The 13,825-nt window shown below is 37.5% G+C and overlaps 1 protein-coding gene across 1 annotated transcript in view; it reads left to right on the top strand.

Moving 5' to 3' along the window:
• The window catches only part of lars1b (leucyl-tRNA synthetase 1b), a 28,677-nt gene that overhangs the window by 2,350 nt on the left and 12,502 nt on the right, over positions 1-13,825 (top strand). Inside the window, exons 7-23 of the mRNA XM_042498742.2 lie at positions 49-161; positions 906-969; positions 1,366-1,454; positions 1,778-2,003; positions 2,309-2,396; positions 3,334-3,410; positions 4,243-4,296; positions 4,450-4,590; positions 5,230-5,307; positions 5,494-5,579; positions 6,373-6,438; positions 6,638-6,720; positions 8,301-8,439; positions 8,983-9,195; positions 10,832-10,889; positions 11,279-11,342; positions 13,230-13,413. Coding sequence (XP_042354676.2) covers positions 49-161; positions 906-969; positions 1,366-1,454; positions 1,778-2,003; positions 2,309-2,396; positions 3,334-3,410; positions 4,243-4,296; positions 4,450-4,590; positions 5,230-5,307; positions 5,494-5,579; positions 6,373-6,438; positions 6,638-6,720; positions 8,301-8,439; positions 8,983-9,195; positions 10,832-10,889; positions 11,279-11,342; positions 13,230-13,413 — 1,823 coding nt within the window. The remainder of the gene's footprint in view (positions 1-48; positions 162-905; positions 970-1,365; positions 1,455-1,777; positions 2,004-2,308; positions 2,397-3,333; positions 3,411-4,242; positions 4,297-4,449; positions 4,591-5,229; positions 5,308-5,493; positions 5,580-6,372; positions 6,439-6,637; positions 6,721-8,300; positions 8,440-8,982; positions 9,196-10,831; positions 10,890-11,278; positions 11,343-13,229; positions 13,414-13,825) is intronic.

Raw genomic sequence — 13,825 nt, 5'->3', positions numbered from 1 at the left:
TTTGAGTTGATTGAGTCCAGACTCAGATATCATGTCATCACTACACAGGTGGACTGGAGGCGTTCGTTCATCACCACCGATGTGAACCCCTTCTATGACTCCTTCGTCAGGTGGCAGTTCATCACACTGAAGGAGAGAAAAAAGATCAAGTTTGGCAAAAGGTGAGCTTCTTAAACAGGGTCCCTGTGGATCCTTAAAAAGTCTTGAAAGGCATTTAATTAAGCAATCTAAAAATAAGGTCTTAATTGGCATTAAAATGTCTTAAATAGGTCTTTCAAAAGTCTTGAAAATACAATGCCATTGGAAGTAGAATGTTATGAATTTCTTTTTTTTCCTGACATTGCATTGTAAATCACAAAATAATTGGTAACATTAATTTTTAAAAATAATTTACTTAATTCCTCTTCTTCGACTCCTTATGATGGGAATTAAAGCAGTAAAATAATCCCGCATACAGAGTAATAAATGTTAGGTATTTCCCAATTCTAACCATGATCTGACTTTTTCATGGCATTAAAAAAACTCTTAAAGTATTAAATTTAATTTGCCTTCAGCTGTTGGAATCCTTTTAAAGGTTTTTATGTAGCTGTTTTACTTGTTTGTAGCACTGGCTTTCTTTAATGTAGTGAAGTGTAAGGAAAGAAAGGGGTGCCCCTCATTATGCAATAAGATAATGTATTAAACTCTATCTCTGCTGCTGTCTGGATCGGTTGAACTGTCTTGCCTGAAGCACTGTGCTGTACCAGTGTCATTTTTTTCCCATGGAGTAAAGGCAAAGCGAATATATAAAATTAAGACATTATTGGATCATTGATATTAAAGTTTGCCCTCAAGTCTCAGGCAGTTTGAGTAGCATTCATCATTGTGTGTTCTAATACAATGTGACTGTCACGACTCCTCTGCAGGTATACCATCTACTCTCCCAAGGATGGGCAGCCATGCATGGATCATGACAGGCAGACAGGAGAGGTAAACCTAACTGACGCAATGAAATAATGCATCAGTTGTGGAAAACACAATTGCGATTTTATTTTATACGATCAGCTGGGAGTCCTACAGCAAATACTAAAAGGAACTGTGTTCTTTAACGAACTGCAAATTTACCACACTACCTCTCACACCCCAAAACACTTGACCGAGGCATCACCATTGATTTTATTTGACTTACCATTTTTGCCTGTTCCTGAAGTTTACTGGGGATGTAGAAAATTCAACATATTGAATTTTTCAAATGTTTTATTCAGTGTTGTTAGCACAAAAAGGAAAAACAACCCAAAAATCGTTAAAATGCTCTCTTACAGTGAAGTGATTTGAGAGCTGCATTTTGTTCTTTTTCTTTCAACTAACATTGTTCTTTATCTGCAGGGAGTTGGACCTCAGGAGTACACTCTCATCAAGATGAAAATAGTTGAACCGTACACAGCAAAATTCAAGTCCAAAGTCTTTTATAGCAGGTAACAAATGACAAGCACTCCTCTGCCATCATTTTTTTGAAGTAAGGATACTACTCCACAGACAAGTTTTACGTGCACTTAAGTATAAGGCCTAGTCCACATGTATGTTTACAAGTCTAGCTTTTTCTGTGTTTTTGTCTTTCATCCACACACATAATGCATTCTGTGTCACTGAAAATTGAACTTTTGTAAAACTGCTGCAAGGTTGAAGATGTTCAACCTGTACACACGTGGACAAGGTCTTCTTCTCACCTTGATAAACGCAGTACCATGAACTCTTAATTAGAGACAGGAGTAAATTGCTAATGCCGTCTTCTCCATAGTGCCATGAAAGGCAAAAACATCTTCCTGGTGGCTGCCACTCTGAGACCAGAGACCATGTTTGGACAGACCAACTGCTGGGTGAGGCCTGACATGAAGTACGTTGCCTTTGAGACAACCAGTGGAGACATCTTCATCTGCACCAGCAGGTCTGCCAGGAACATGTCTTACCAGGGCTTCACCAAAGAGAATGGAGTGGTGCCAGTGGCCATGGAAATACTGGGACAGGTACTTACTTTGTATATTTCTTGCTTTGAGCTGCAAATAAATTCTTATATACATCAGACATTGAGGACTTTAAATTTAAGAACCATTTTGGCAGTGTATGACAGTTTGAGGGAGAAGGTTTAATGGCGAAGGCAACAGCTTGCAAAATTGATTCATTTATTACCTCTGCTTAAAGCTGTCCCTCAACCCAAAAATAAGGACCAGATAAGGGGCTTATGTATTTACAGTGTAATTTTTTAAGTCTTTTACTTTTTAAAAAATCTTTTTTTTAAAAAAGGCTCTGCATCATTTTTGTCCCTTTCCAGGATATCCTCGGCTGTGCCCTGAGTGCTCCTCTGACCTCCTATAAGATCATCTATGCTCTGCCTATGCTCACCATCAAGGAGGACAAAGGTATGATTGAAAACGTTAGGAAAAATTGCAGATGAATTTATTCTGAGTGGTAACTTGCAAAGATTGATTTTTTTTTTCCCAAGCCAGATATTTGTCACATGGGTAAAAGCTTTGCAGTTGTTAAAAGGCTTCTCTGCCAGTGTTGCACACAGCAGTCAGAATACCCTTGAGTCGGGGCACTTTACTCTATTTTATGTTCCAACTTGAACTCAGAGTTAAATGTTTCTGACAGTTAGCGAACAGTTCAACAGAAGCTGCTTGAAATTTGTCGATGTGTTTATACCTGTCTAGGTTTAAAAAAAGAAGATGACTTATTCCCGCTCTTATTGCTCCAGGTATTACTTTCTTCAGAAAAGTCAGAAAATCTGCACTGAGCTTTATCCCTTATTCCTCCTCATTGTAGATATTGTCGGAGGAGCTCAGGGAAAAGTACGAGGGAGTCTCAAAATAGCAGACCAAGGTCACTACAGAGTTTGCAAAGTGCTGCACTGTGATGTCAAAGGATGGAAATAATGGTTGCTTTTTTGACCTGAGGGAGAGCATTTGTAATCATATAAAATCGATCTAATTGCACCCAGAGTGCCCCCGTCCGCGTAGAATTCAGTACTATCTATTTCTTCTGGTCTTTGGTGCTTGAGGGCTGTAGTTTGTCTGTTTGCTTTTATGTGTCCTGTTGATGAATTTTTACAAATATCCTTAATTTCTGAATGACTAAGTTGAAATGTCAGAATTTTGAGAAGAGCGAATCTCTCTTTAGCCCTGGATGATCACATTTATTTGTTCTTCTCTTCACAGTTATTTAACTGCTCCAGTGTAGCTGCTCCACAGTTTATAGAAATGTGGTGGCAATGGGCAATAGCACTGAATATGTGTCAAATAAATTACAATTGTGGGCACAAATACATTTAACATGTTTCCTTGTCTATGTTTTTCTTAGGTACGGGGGTAGTTACCAGTGTGCCTTCTGATGCTCCTGATGACATCGCTGCTCTCAGAGACATCAAGAAAAAACAGGTAAGGTTACAGACCTTTACAAATTTCTACCATGCAGCCATTCAGGAAGTATTTATACCTGTCTGCTGCAGAGAAACATGGGAAAAAACAGCTCATATAATATGGTAATTTGGAAATGAGGATTTTGAAATGTATAAAGAGATTCGTGCTATTAAATGAGCCGGCTGTGCTCAGGTGGACTAAACCTCTAGTTCCTCAGTAAGAAATATGAGTATTTAAATACACAGCTCTTGTTCAGGCACACACTACCTTTTGCATGCTGCGGCCAGAGTCTTAACTAAAACAACAAAACCATTGCTTTTAGACACTGCACTGGCTACCTTTGACTTTTAGAATTGATTTTAAAGTAATTTTACTTGTAAAAAGCTTCATATAGCATTGCTTCTCCATACAGCAGAGTTTTTTTTTCATTTTATGTTCCAACCAGATCACTAAGGTCCTCCACTGCTTTTCTTCTAAATGTTCCTTATGTGTCCCATAAAGGTGCCTGTGAGAGTGCCCTCTTGTTTTATGCCCCTAAACTGTGGTGCTCATTGCCTCTTAAGAATGGCAAGCTTTGTCTGTGATTTTAAAGAAGATTAAAGATTAAAGATCTTTTTGCTCTGGTTTTTGATTTGGAGTTAAGTTATAGCCTTAGTTTTTAAGTTTAAATCTTTTTTTAAACATCATTTTTTCCCTAGTGTTTATTTTATTTTATTGAATGTCATTTAGTTTTTTTTGGTTTTGTTTTTTTTAACATTTTGTTGTATTTTTTTGTCTTTAAAAATGTTACTTTTTGATGTTTATTTTTTGAGTGCTTAATGTGGCTCTTAATGCTTACATTTTCCAACAGGCTCTACGGGAGAAGTATGGAATTGAGGACAAGATGGTCTTGCCTTTTGAGCCGGTAAGCTGATCTGCTAGAGTCAATTTGATTTAGTCAGGCTGCATTGGACCTGTCTATTCATGTAAAAAAAGACACATGACAACAAATTCAGCCTGAATTGCTCAACAGGTCCCTAATGTTTGTGTTTTTTATATTTTTGTGTGCACATGCTAGGTCCCCATCATAGAGATACCAGGCTACGGGAACCTCTCTGCTCCTCTGGTGTGTGATGAGCTGAAGATCCAGAGCCAGAATGACAAGGATAAGCTGGTCGAGGCCAAGGAGAAAGTCTACCTGAAGGGATTTTATGAAGGGGTGAGACAACGTAGTGGCTAATGAGTTAAAAACAGCTGCATAGGTCAGCAAAATCAAACCCTCTACAAAACTCCCCTGTGGATTTAATTTCAGGTTTGAAGCTTTTTATGAGTTATCTCCAAGACAGAAACCAAGTGATTCACACCTTAAGGCTAGACTAAATAATTAATTAACTGGCTATTGGCCATGTGTTGCCCTCAGACAGCTTGCTTCTGACTACTATTGGAAAAACTGTGCAGAACAGCAGGCTGATTTGTACAACATGGCACTCTTACACACACAGACGGAGCTTAGAATTTAATTTTTTGCCTAGTCCATTTTCCTGTCACAACATTATGACATTAGTCATGTGACAGTGTACACATGCAACTGCCATCACTGTCAGCAGATTGTAAATATGAGCAAAATATGAATTCCAATGTAGGCACTGCAAGGGGCCAGTCGACAGCTCATTGAGCAGAGCGCATGTCATATGTGTACACTGAGAATGCGTCTTCCCACTGAGCAGTTTATGATAATTTGTGGTTTATAGAAGCACTGCAGAGACATGACCCACTTCTTGTTGACTGAACTGTCAGAATTGTGCAAGAATTGCATCAGAATGAATGAAATGTTTCTGTGAATGAATTCCTGTCACAGATCATGCTGGTTGATGGCTACAAGGGACAGAAGGTCCAGGATGTCAAAAAACCCATCCAGAAGATGATGGTTGACAGGGTAAGACAATCTTTGTTCCTAATGCAAAAAAGTCAAAGTAACATTCTGACTTTGGCTGAGATTGTGGTGTTTCTTTTGTCTGTGCTCTGTTACAAAGTATCTTAGAGTTCCTTATATGCCAACCATGATAGATGTTGGATCTATAGTTACCTGTCATGGTGTTGGCTCTTTACCAATTTATCTCAGGGTGAGGCCATGATCTACATGGAGCCAGAAAAGCAGGTCATGTCCCGTTCAATGGATGAGTGTGTCGTTGCTCTCTGTGACCAGTGGTGAGTACCACTAGGATTCTTATCACAAAAATGTTCATACTATTGCTAGTTAAGACCTTAACTGTGTTAATTTGAAACAGGAAGGAATTATTTGTGGATCTGAAGCTGCATGGCAATGTTATAACAGTCATGAAATTCATGGAAAAGTTATGAAATAAGCAAAACTGTTTTTTTACGGGGTTGCAAATGGTCTGGTATTAACAGAATGTTCAATTCTGTTCAATTAAAAGTTCTGAAAATCCAGAAACCTTATACAAATTTGTCAAAATTAGAATCCAAACATGTCAAATTGCACTGAAATCTTTGGTCTTCTATCCCTTAAAAAGGGGCGTGGCCTCAACATTTTGCAGAATACTTGTGTCTGCCGGTCTGATCTAGTGGCACATGCAGCTAGTTGGTGGCACGAAAGTCTGTTAAGCGAGAAAAGTTAGCAAACGCCAGCACTTTCTTTATCCACAAATGCCTGTTCAGTAATGTACAGCTGTTCAGTAATGTATAGCTGTACAGCCTGTCTACTTTAAACTGCTCAACTAAAGTCATGGAAATGGGACAGAATATTTTGGAAAACCTATGGAAAAGTCATTGGTAAAAATGTGTTGAAAGTTGTATAAGGGATTATCTTGTTTTAGGCTTTTTGACAAAAAAATCGAATGCTATGGAACTTTTCATAAATTATTACAAAATATGGGCAAGATGATTGGGGGTGGTCTGTTTTTTCAATTGTAGAATGTCTCATGCCATTTAAGCTTTCTTTAAATCTTTAAATTGTGATAATGTTACATGTGTCTTGTAGGTATTTGGACTACGGTGATGTGGAGTGGAAACAGCAGGCCAATGAAGCCCTCAAGTCTTTGGAGACGTAAGACACACACCTCTGACATACTATATGGTTGTCACATTGTACATTCTGTAGTTTTGTCCACGCTTGTGGAGGCTCCTTTGAATGTTTTGGCAATTTTGTGTGGAGTATAGAAAAAAACAAACTATCATAGTGAAAACAAACTTTACCATGCTACCACTGTGATTTAATAATTGTTTTTTTACACAACACTACACAGATTTTGCGATGAGACCAAGAGAAACTTCGAGGCGACTCTGGCCTGGCTACAGGAGCACGCCTGCTCCCGTACCTACGGACTTGGTGAGTCTTTGTCTCTGGTTTGTGTGTGTGAGAATGATTGTGTGAGGACTGCAGTAACTGTAACTGTAGGTAACATATTCAACTCTGTCGCTGCTATCAGTACTGCATCTTTCAAAAGTAACATTGTTTCTTGTATTAAGATTAAATATACCACCCTGCCAAGGATGAGCAGGGTTTAAAGATATTTTTAAAACGAGTGTATGATTAATATTTCTGGTCTGTAGGTGGAGACAGAGGACTGATGATTAGGCACCCTAGCAACAGTCTGCCTTTCTGTTCATGCAGGAATAGATGCAGACTGAGGGCCAGCTGGCACACAGTGCAGGCCAGTGCAGTGAAGTCTAGGCCTTTTGTAGACTCCTACTGTAGAAATCTCCCCACACAGTCTCAGAAAATAAAACACAAAGTTTCACCAAAAAACCAAATGGACAGTTTGTTATGCTACCTGATTTTACTGTAAGGTGCAGGCTGTGCAGATTTTTTTCATGTCCTCAACAAATATAAACCATACACTGAAAACTCCAAAGTAGAGATACAAATAAGGTTTTTTTTTTTAAGTGTTCACAAAGAAAAGATATGCAAATTTGGGCTGGGACATATATTGATATTGTAATATGGGATTTATATTTTTTAGATTTTTGATATCATAATAATGTTAGTGTTGTCTTTTCCTGGTTTTAAAGACTGTGTTACAGTAAAATTATGTAATTTTCTAAACTTATCAGACTCTTCTAGCTGTTCTATTATATACCTTTACCTACTTAGTCATTATATATGCAACACTGATGATTATTCATCAAAAATCTTATGAAAGCATCAACAGTCAACACAACTATACCGTTGCCTTATTGATATCAAGGTCATTGGTAAAAAAAATGTATCATAATACCGATGTTTGATTTTTTAATATTATTATTATATGTCACTTAGCCCTAATTGATTTTATTTTTCATGCAAAAAAACCCAGTCACAATGTTAATACACGGTGTAAAACGTAATTATGTTAGCTACTGCTTTTGAAAATTAATTACTGCTCAAGCTTGCAGTAATCTTGTGTTTTTAACCATCAAAAACTGATGAAAGATCTCAAAGGAGCTCACTGGAAACACACAAAACATGTGCTTAGTGCATTTGAGGCTGATTGAGAGTATGAGTAGGAAATTATAGCACCAAAATTAAATTTGAGGAAAAGTGGCAAATCAGTGAGTAAAAACAGAACAAGAAAGAAGTTAATGGTGTCTGTCAGAGCAGCAAATTTGCCATTTGTGGCTTGGGCGAGTTTAGTTTTAGTTTAGTTTATTTGATAATAAAAGATTTACATCACAGCTTCTCTGCCAATGATTACACAAAGAAATCAGGGACTTATTCCATTGTGTTAGTGTTTGTCTTGGCACCAGAATATAACCAGCTTGACAAGATGGCAAATGCTACAAAAGATTTTGTCAGCTCAGAGCAGACAACAGTTTGTCTTTCTTCATAATTTTGTTTCTCTTTTGCTTTTTCTCCCATGGCTGTGTGTGCGTGTGCTTTCTCTGTCTCTGGATTTGTGTGTGTACTTGCACGCCTCCTGGTAACCATAGGAACCCGTCTGCCTTGGGACGAGCAATGGCTGATTGAGTCACTATCGGACTCCACCATCTACATGGCTTACTACACTGTAGCTCACCTCCTCCAGGGAGGTGTGCTCAACGGACAGGGGGCCTCACCACTGGGCATCAAGTATGGACACAACACACACACACACACACACACACACACACACACACACACACACACACACACACACACACACACACGCGCCTGCACACTAGAATAAATAAGGATTAAGCCCGAGCTGATTCACTCTGTCTCCTCTCCTTCACCCGTCCTTCTCTTTCTGCCTTCAAACAACCACAGACGTGGTCCACCTGAGGGAGAAAAGACTCCAATTTAATCACTAAATGTAATCATTTCCAATGACAGGTGTTGCTTTTCAGACAAAGTCGATTTGTTGCTCAGTATTCATCCGTGAAATAAAAAAAATAAATAAAACATCCACTCAATGACAAATCCTGCATTTTAGGCACAGTTTGGAAAAATCAATTCAAGCTCATTGTTCATTTAAGTATCCTCAAATCTCTTCCCTAGAACTAACATAAAATGGCAAAAAGATGTGAAACGCACTGTTAAATGCTGCATTTAATTACTTTTCTTCAACCCAATGCATCCCTCATTCTACCCATGACCATTCTTGTGTCTTTTGTTTTTTTGCCTCCCCCACAGGCCCGAGCAGATGACCAGAGAAGTGTGGGACTTTATCTTCTTTAAGTCGTCGCCTTTCCCCAAGACAGACATCCCTAAAGAGTGTCTACAGAAGCTGAGGAGAGAGTTTGAGTACTGGTACCCCGTGGACGTCCGCGTGTCTGGCAAAGACCTGGTGCCCAATCACCTCTCTTACTACCTGTACAACCACGTGGCCATGTGGCCCAGAGACAAGTGAGTTTGCCAACTTGATGACCGGTACAGAATGTAGTAGCAAATGAATGAGGGGCAAGATTCATAGCATGGGTTATACTTGATAGCATTCTGGTGATTTTAGATCTAAGGAGAGATTCTGTTAACCCTATGAAACCTGGACTGATATTATCTCTTCTTTTGCTGCGTTCAGATGCCTTCCACAGTTATTTAAAGCTTTGAACCCTGAGCAAATTCGTTCAACTTCTTTCAGAAACATCAGAAAAGAGGCAATTAACAACTTTTGCAACAAATAGGTACATTTAAAAAATTATTTTTAAAAAGCTAGGGACATTTTTCTAGAAAACTGTATTTAGAATTATTTTAATTACATATTTATAATTATGTTACAGAATTATTACAAATTTTAAAGCACATTTTTTGTAATTTCTTGTTTGTTTTGATTTTCAGGTAATTTTTTTTAATACATTCTACTAACTTCTTGCTAATATTGGGGGTAATTTTTTTAAGGGGGGGGGGTTCTTTTTAAGTTGCTCATTGCCATCTTCCAATGTTTTTGAAAGATATCAAGATATTTGTTCAGGTTTCAGAGGCTTAAGTATTAACTGTAAATTAACTTCTTCTAGCATGATTATTTAATGTATATTAGTGATAATATGCTCCGTGGAAGTTTTTAATTGGGTTACACTTTCTGATAAGTTTCATGGACTGCCATCGAAATAGTTTGACATTTTGGCAAATACTCATGTTCACTTTCTTATGCTCAGTTAGATGAGGGATTACACAGCATCTGCACCAATCCTATACTTAAGTAGAGCCGATATCGAGCATATTGACTCCAATTGCTGGATCAGGAATATGTTTATATATTATATATATATGTATATTATATATATTATATATATATGTATATTATATATATATATGTTATATAAATGTTTGCAGTTTCAACTATTATATTATTTTTATACTGGAATTTAAAATCTTGTTTTAGTTTGGCTGATTTGTTGCTGTATTTATCAGGGTTACACTTGAATTATAATACCTGTTAATTTGAAAAACAAAAAAATTCCAAGTTACTGGTGGGCATTTTTTATTTTAATGATAAATAACAAATGAGTAAAATTATTTCCATGGATTTATTTGTAACTATTTTTTTTTTTACCATGTTGAGGTGTAAGTCAAGCCTAGTCTTACTTTTAAACATAAAATAATGATCCCAGTCACTTCCCCACAGTGAGGCATACAGCTTATTGATTCAACACTGATGTTGGATTGGTACCCAGGGCCCAGCTGTCAGTATCAGGATCAAAAAGTCAGATTGGAGCATCCTTTATTTTATATACATTTTTGAAAATCATTGTAGATGGAAGTCTATGAAAGGAATGATTCTTTTACCATTTATTTGATTATAATTTGAATGAGATTTTGCATGTGTTTGAGATGCAAATCAATAACATAAAGGTATCCTTATTAATATCATGATACAATTTTAAACATCCTGACCAACTTTAAAATGCATTTGTTCTGCTGTGGAAATGGTATTGTGCTTACAGTATTATATTTTATTTTAAAAAGGGAACATTGGTTTGGGGCTAGCTTGATAAGAAAGATAAAGATGAAGATGACAGTAATGAGAACATTTTCTCTCTCACAGTGGAAAGTGGCCACAAGCCGTGCGAGCCAACGGACATCTGCTCCTCAACTCTGAAAAGGTGCATCAAATATTAATTTTTGGAAATATAATTCTGTATGAATTCATCTTGATGTTTTAATTTCATATTGAGGTTATAATCTCAGGAGAAAAGGTCTGGTTCTGTGTGATTGGTCTTTTGTCTAACAGTATTTACCTTGTTATATTTTGTAGCAAACCTTTGTATTGCAACACTTCTCCTGTGTGGCAGTAATTAACTTGTGTTTGATGCTGTTAAGAATTTTAATTACTATATTTGCTATTGATTTGCACTTACCTTTTTTTTTTTCTTTATTTAAACAGACAGTCTGTGACTCGATGGTTTTATTCCACTAAGCTTTATAATGAACTTGTGTGGGCGGGCATGCTTGAAAGACTCTGGCTGCTAACATCTGTTTTTCTGTTCACCAGATGTCCAAATCAACTGGAAACTTCCTCACTCTCTGCCAAGCCATTGAAAAGTTCTCAGCAGACGGTACTCTATCTTTCCTCTCAATTTATCTCCGTCCCGTGTTCTGTTTTTTGATCGTTTACTCTCTTATCTCTGTCATGTTTCAGTGAAACGTGGGAGACAAAACACATCAGGTGTAGGTTTAGAACCAATTACAAAGTGTTTTTATCGTGCAGGGGCCATTAAACTTGATTATACTATAAGCATCTTTTATCCGGTGCTGAAGATAATTCAAAAACGCCCCATCTTAATAAGATAACTGAGGTGTTGATATTGAGTGCTGTGAGCTATTTCATATATCAGATCCCTTTTACTGCACTGTAAGTAATGATTATATATAATGTATGCTTAAATCAAAATGTAACTAGTAAAGCAATGCAAATTCAATGTGATCGCCCCATCAGAAGCGACCAGTTATTAAGGCCCATCAGCATTATTATTGATTGCAATAGAAATGTTCCCCTCAATCATGATTTATTGTGTATTTGCATGATCGTCATCCCTATTGGTCTCTCCACCGGACCATGAGATACAGAGAGAAGAAGTACAGACTCTGAATCAAATATTTATAGGAATATGAAAGAAAGATTTTCTCTCAGGAGTTGAGACCAAGAAAGAGACTTAATGTACAGGGGCAGAATTTGTTCCTGAAAAAGTAATTTAAAAGTAAAACCTTATGTCTGTGAGGCATAATTAATAATGGTAATCCCTTTTGAGAATTTGAGTCTCTTGTTGTTCATGTCTTTATCTTTATTTGGTTTTCAGTATGTTTTCTAGCAATGATTGTCAGATCTTTTTCATCCATACTTGGTAGGGACGTAGATTAACCCTGCTTCCCTCACTACACCTCAGGATGAGTTGATCCATATTTTTCTTTTTCTCTTTTGTTATTTTCATCCTCCGTGTTTTTTATGTTCTGAACGAGCTGAATAATAGATAGACGTGTCTGTTGTGTCTCTGGAAGCTGTCCTGCTGTGGAAAACTTCATGGTCTGACAGCAGATAGACGTATTAAGTTGACTTCCTGTCTAAGAGCTTAGAGTGATGTCTGCTGGGTATTTGAAGTTTTCTCAGACTGAAATTTTTCACAAAGTCCCTGAAGCTCACCTGGTTGTCAAAGTATTTTGCAGAAGAGAAAATAAGTGCTATTTTCAGTGTTTGTTTGTGGACCATAAGGTTAATGGGACCCATATTAGTTGAATATTTCATTCAAACAAATTACAAAGGCAGTGGTGATTAATGTTTCCCTGCCAGGCCAAAAAAAGTCTTTTTAATAGCAAAAATAATGCCAAATTTCAATTTCCTCTATATTCATTCTGCAGCCACGCAACACTGTGAGTCCAAATCCAAGGCAGGTGTCTGTTGTCAGATGACATGTTAGTAATAACAGCAGGACGGTCGAGTGATATCTAAACTGCTAAAGTCAGTTGAACCAGTGACATGGAGATATTGTTGGGAGGCTCAGTAGTGAATGACATGCTAACATGCCAAAGAATTCTGTGTTTTCATGTTTTTAGCTCAGCTAAACTGAGAATATTCAGGTAAAAGACAACAGCTAATGCCATTTTTTCCTGGTGTTCTTCAACACTGATTGGAAGAAGGAAATAACGGGAGTAACAGGGGACCCATCCTTAAAAGTGACACATTTTCTTGCTGTGATGTGGATCTAATTTATGCTGATGTGCAGAATCGTTCATGTGGATTTTAAAAAAGTAAGTTAAAGTTAGGCTAATCCACCAGACTAAAGTAGTCAACCAAGGGAAATTATTGGTGAGAATGGAGTCAATAACCACACAAGGTCTCTGCTTTAAAGAGTTGTCTTTGAATTAACTTTACATGTTTTAAATTGAACATGCTCTGTTGGTCCCTGTCCGGCCTCCTCTCTTACTCACCTAATCACGTCCTATCATAGGCATGCGTCTGGCTCTAGCTGATGCTGGGGACACAGTGGAGGACGCCAACTTTGTAGAGACCATGGCTGACGCAGGCATCCTGCGCCTCTACACCTGGGTGGAGTGGGTGAAGGAGATGATTGCAAACCAGAACAACCTGAGGACAGGACCCACAGACACTTTCAACGATCGGGTCTTTGCCAGGTAGAAACAGGAATTCATTAAGATGAGGCAGTGTTGCAAGTACCGAGATATATAGCTCTCATAAATTATTTAGGAAATCACATAAAGCAAGGCCATACACATTATTTGAATTTTGAGATCGTGGTATTGAGGAATACAGAGCCAAGTTTCCTCTTTGATGGCTCGACTCAGCATCCTTGAGTAATAAGGTCTAGAAATGAGAAACAAGGATTTGTTGTTAAATTAAGAAAGAGAAATTTGAGCTTGAAATTATGATTTTTTAAAATTTATTAATGGATCATTTGTTACGTCTTTAAAGTGTCCAAAAAGAAGGGCAAATGCTCATCATAAGACCCAGCACCAAAGTGTTCAGGTCTTTCAGAATTATACCAGTCCAGTCAGATTCGACCGTTAAATATGATTATTCTTTTTT

Source organism: Plectropomus leopardus, chromosome 15, assembly GCF_026936395.1.
Source record: "Plectropomus leopardus strain MGB_pleo_1.0 chromosome 15, ASM2693639v1, whole genome shotgun sequence".
In the NCBI taxonomy this organism is placed as follows: Eukaryota; Metazoa; Chordata; class Actinopteri; order Perciformes; family Serranidae; genus Plectropomus; species Plectropomus leopardus.
Note: the sequence above shows the minus strand (reverse complement) of the source record. Positions and strands in the feature narration are given on the sequence as shown.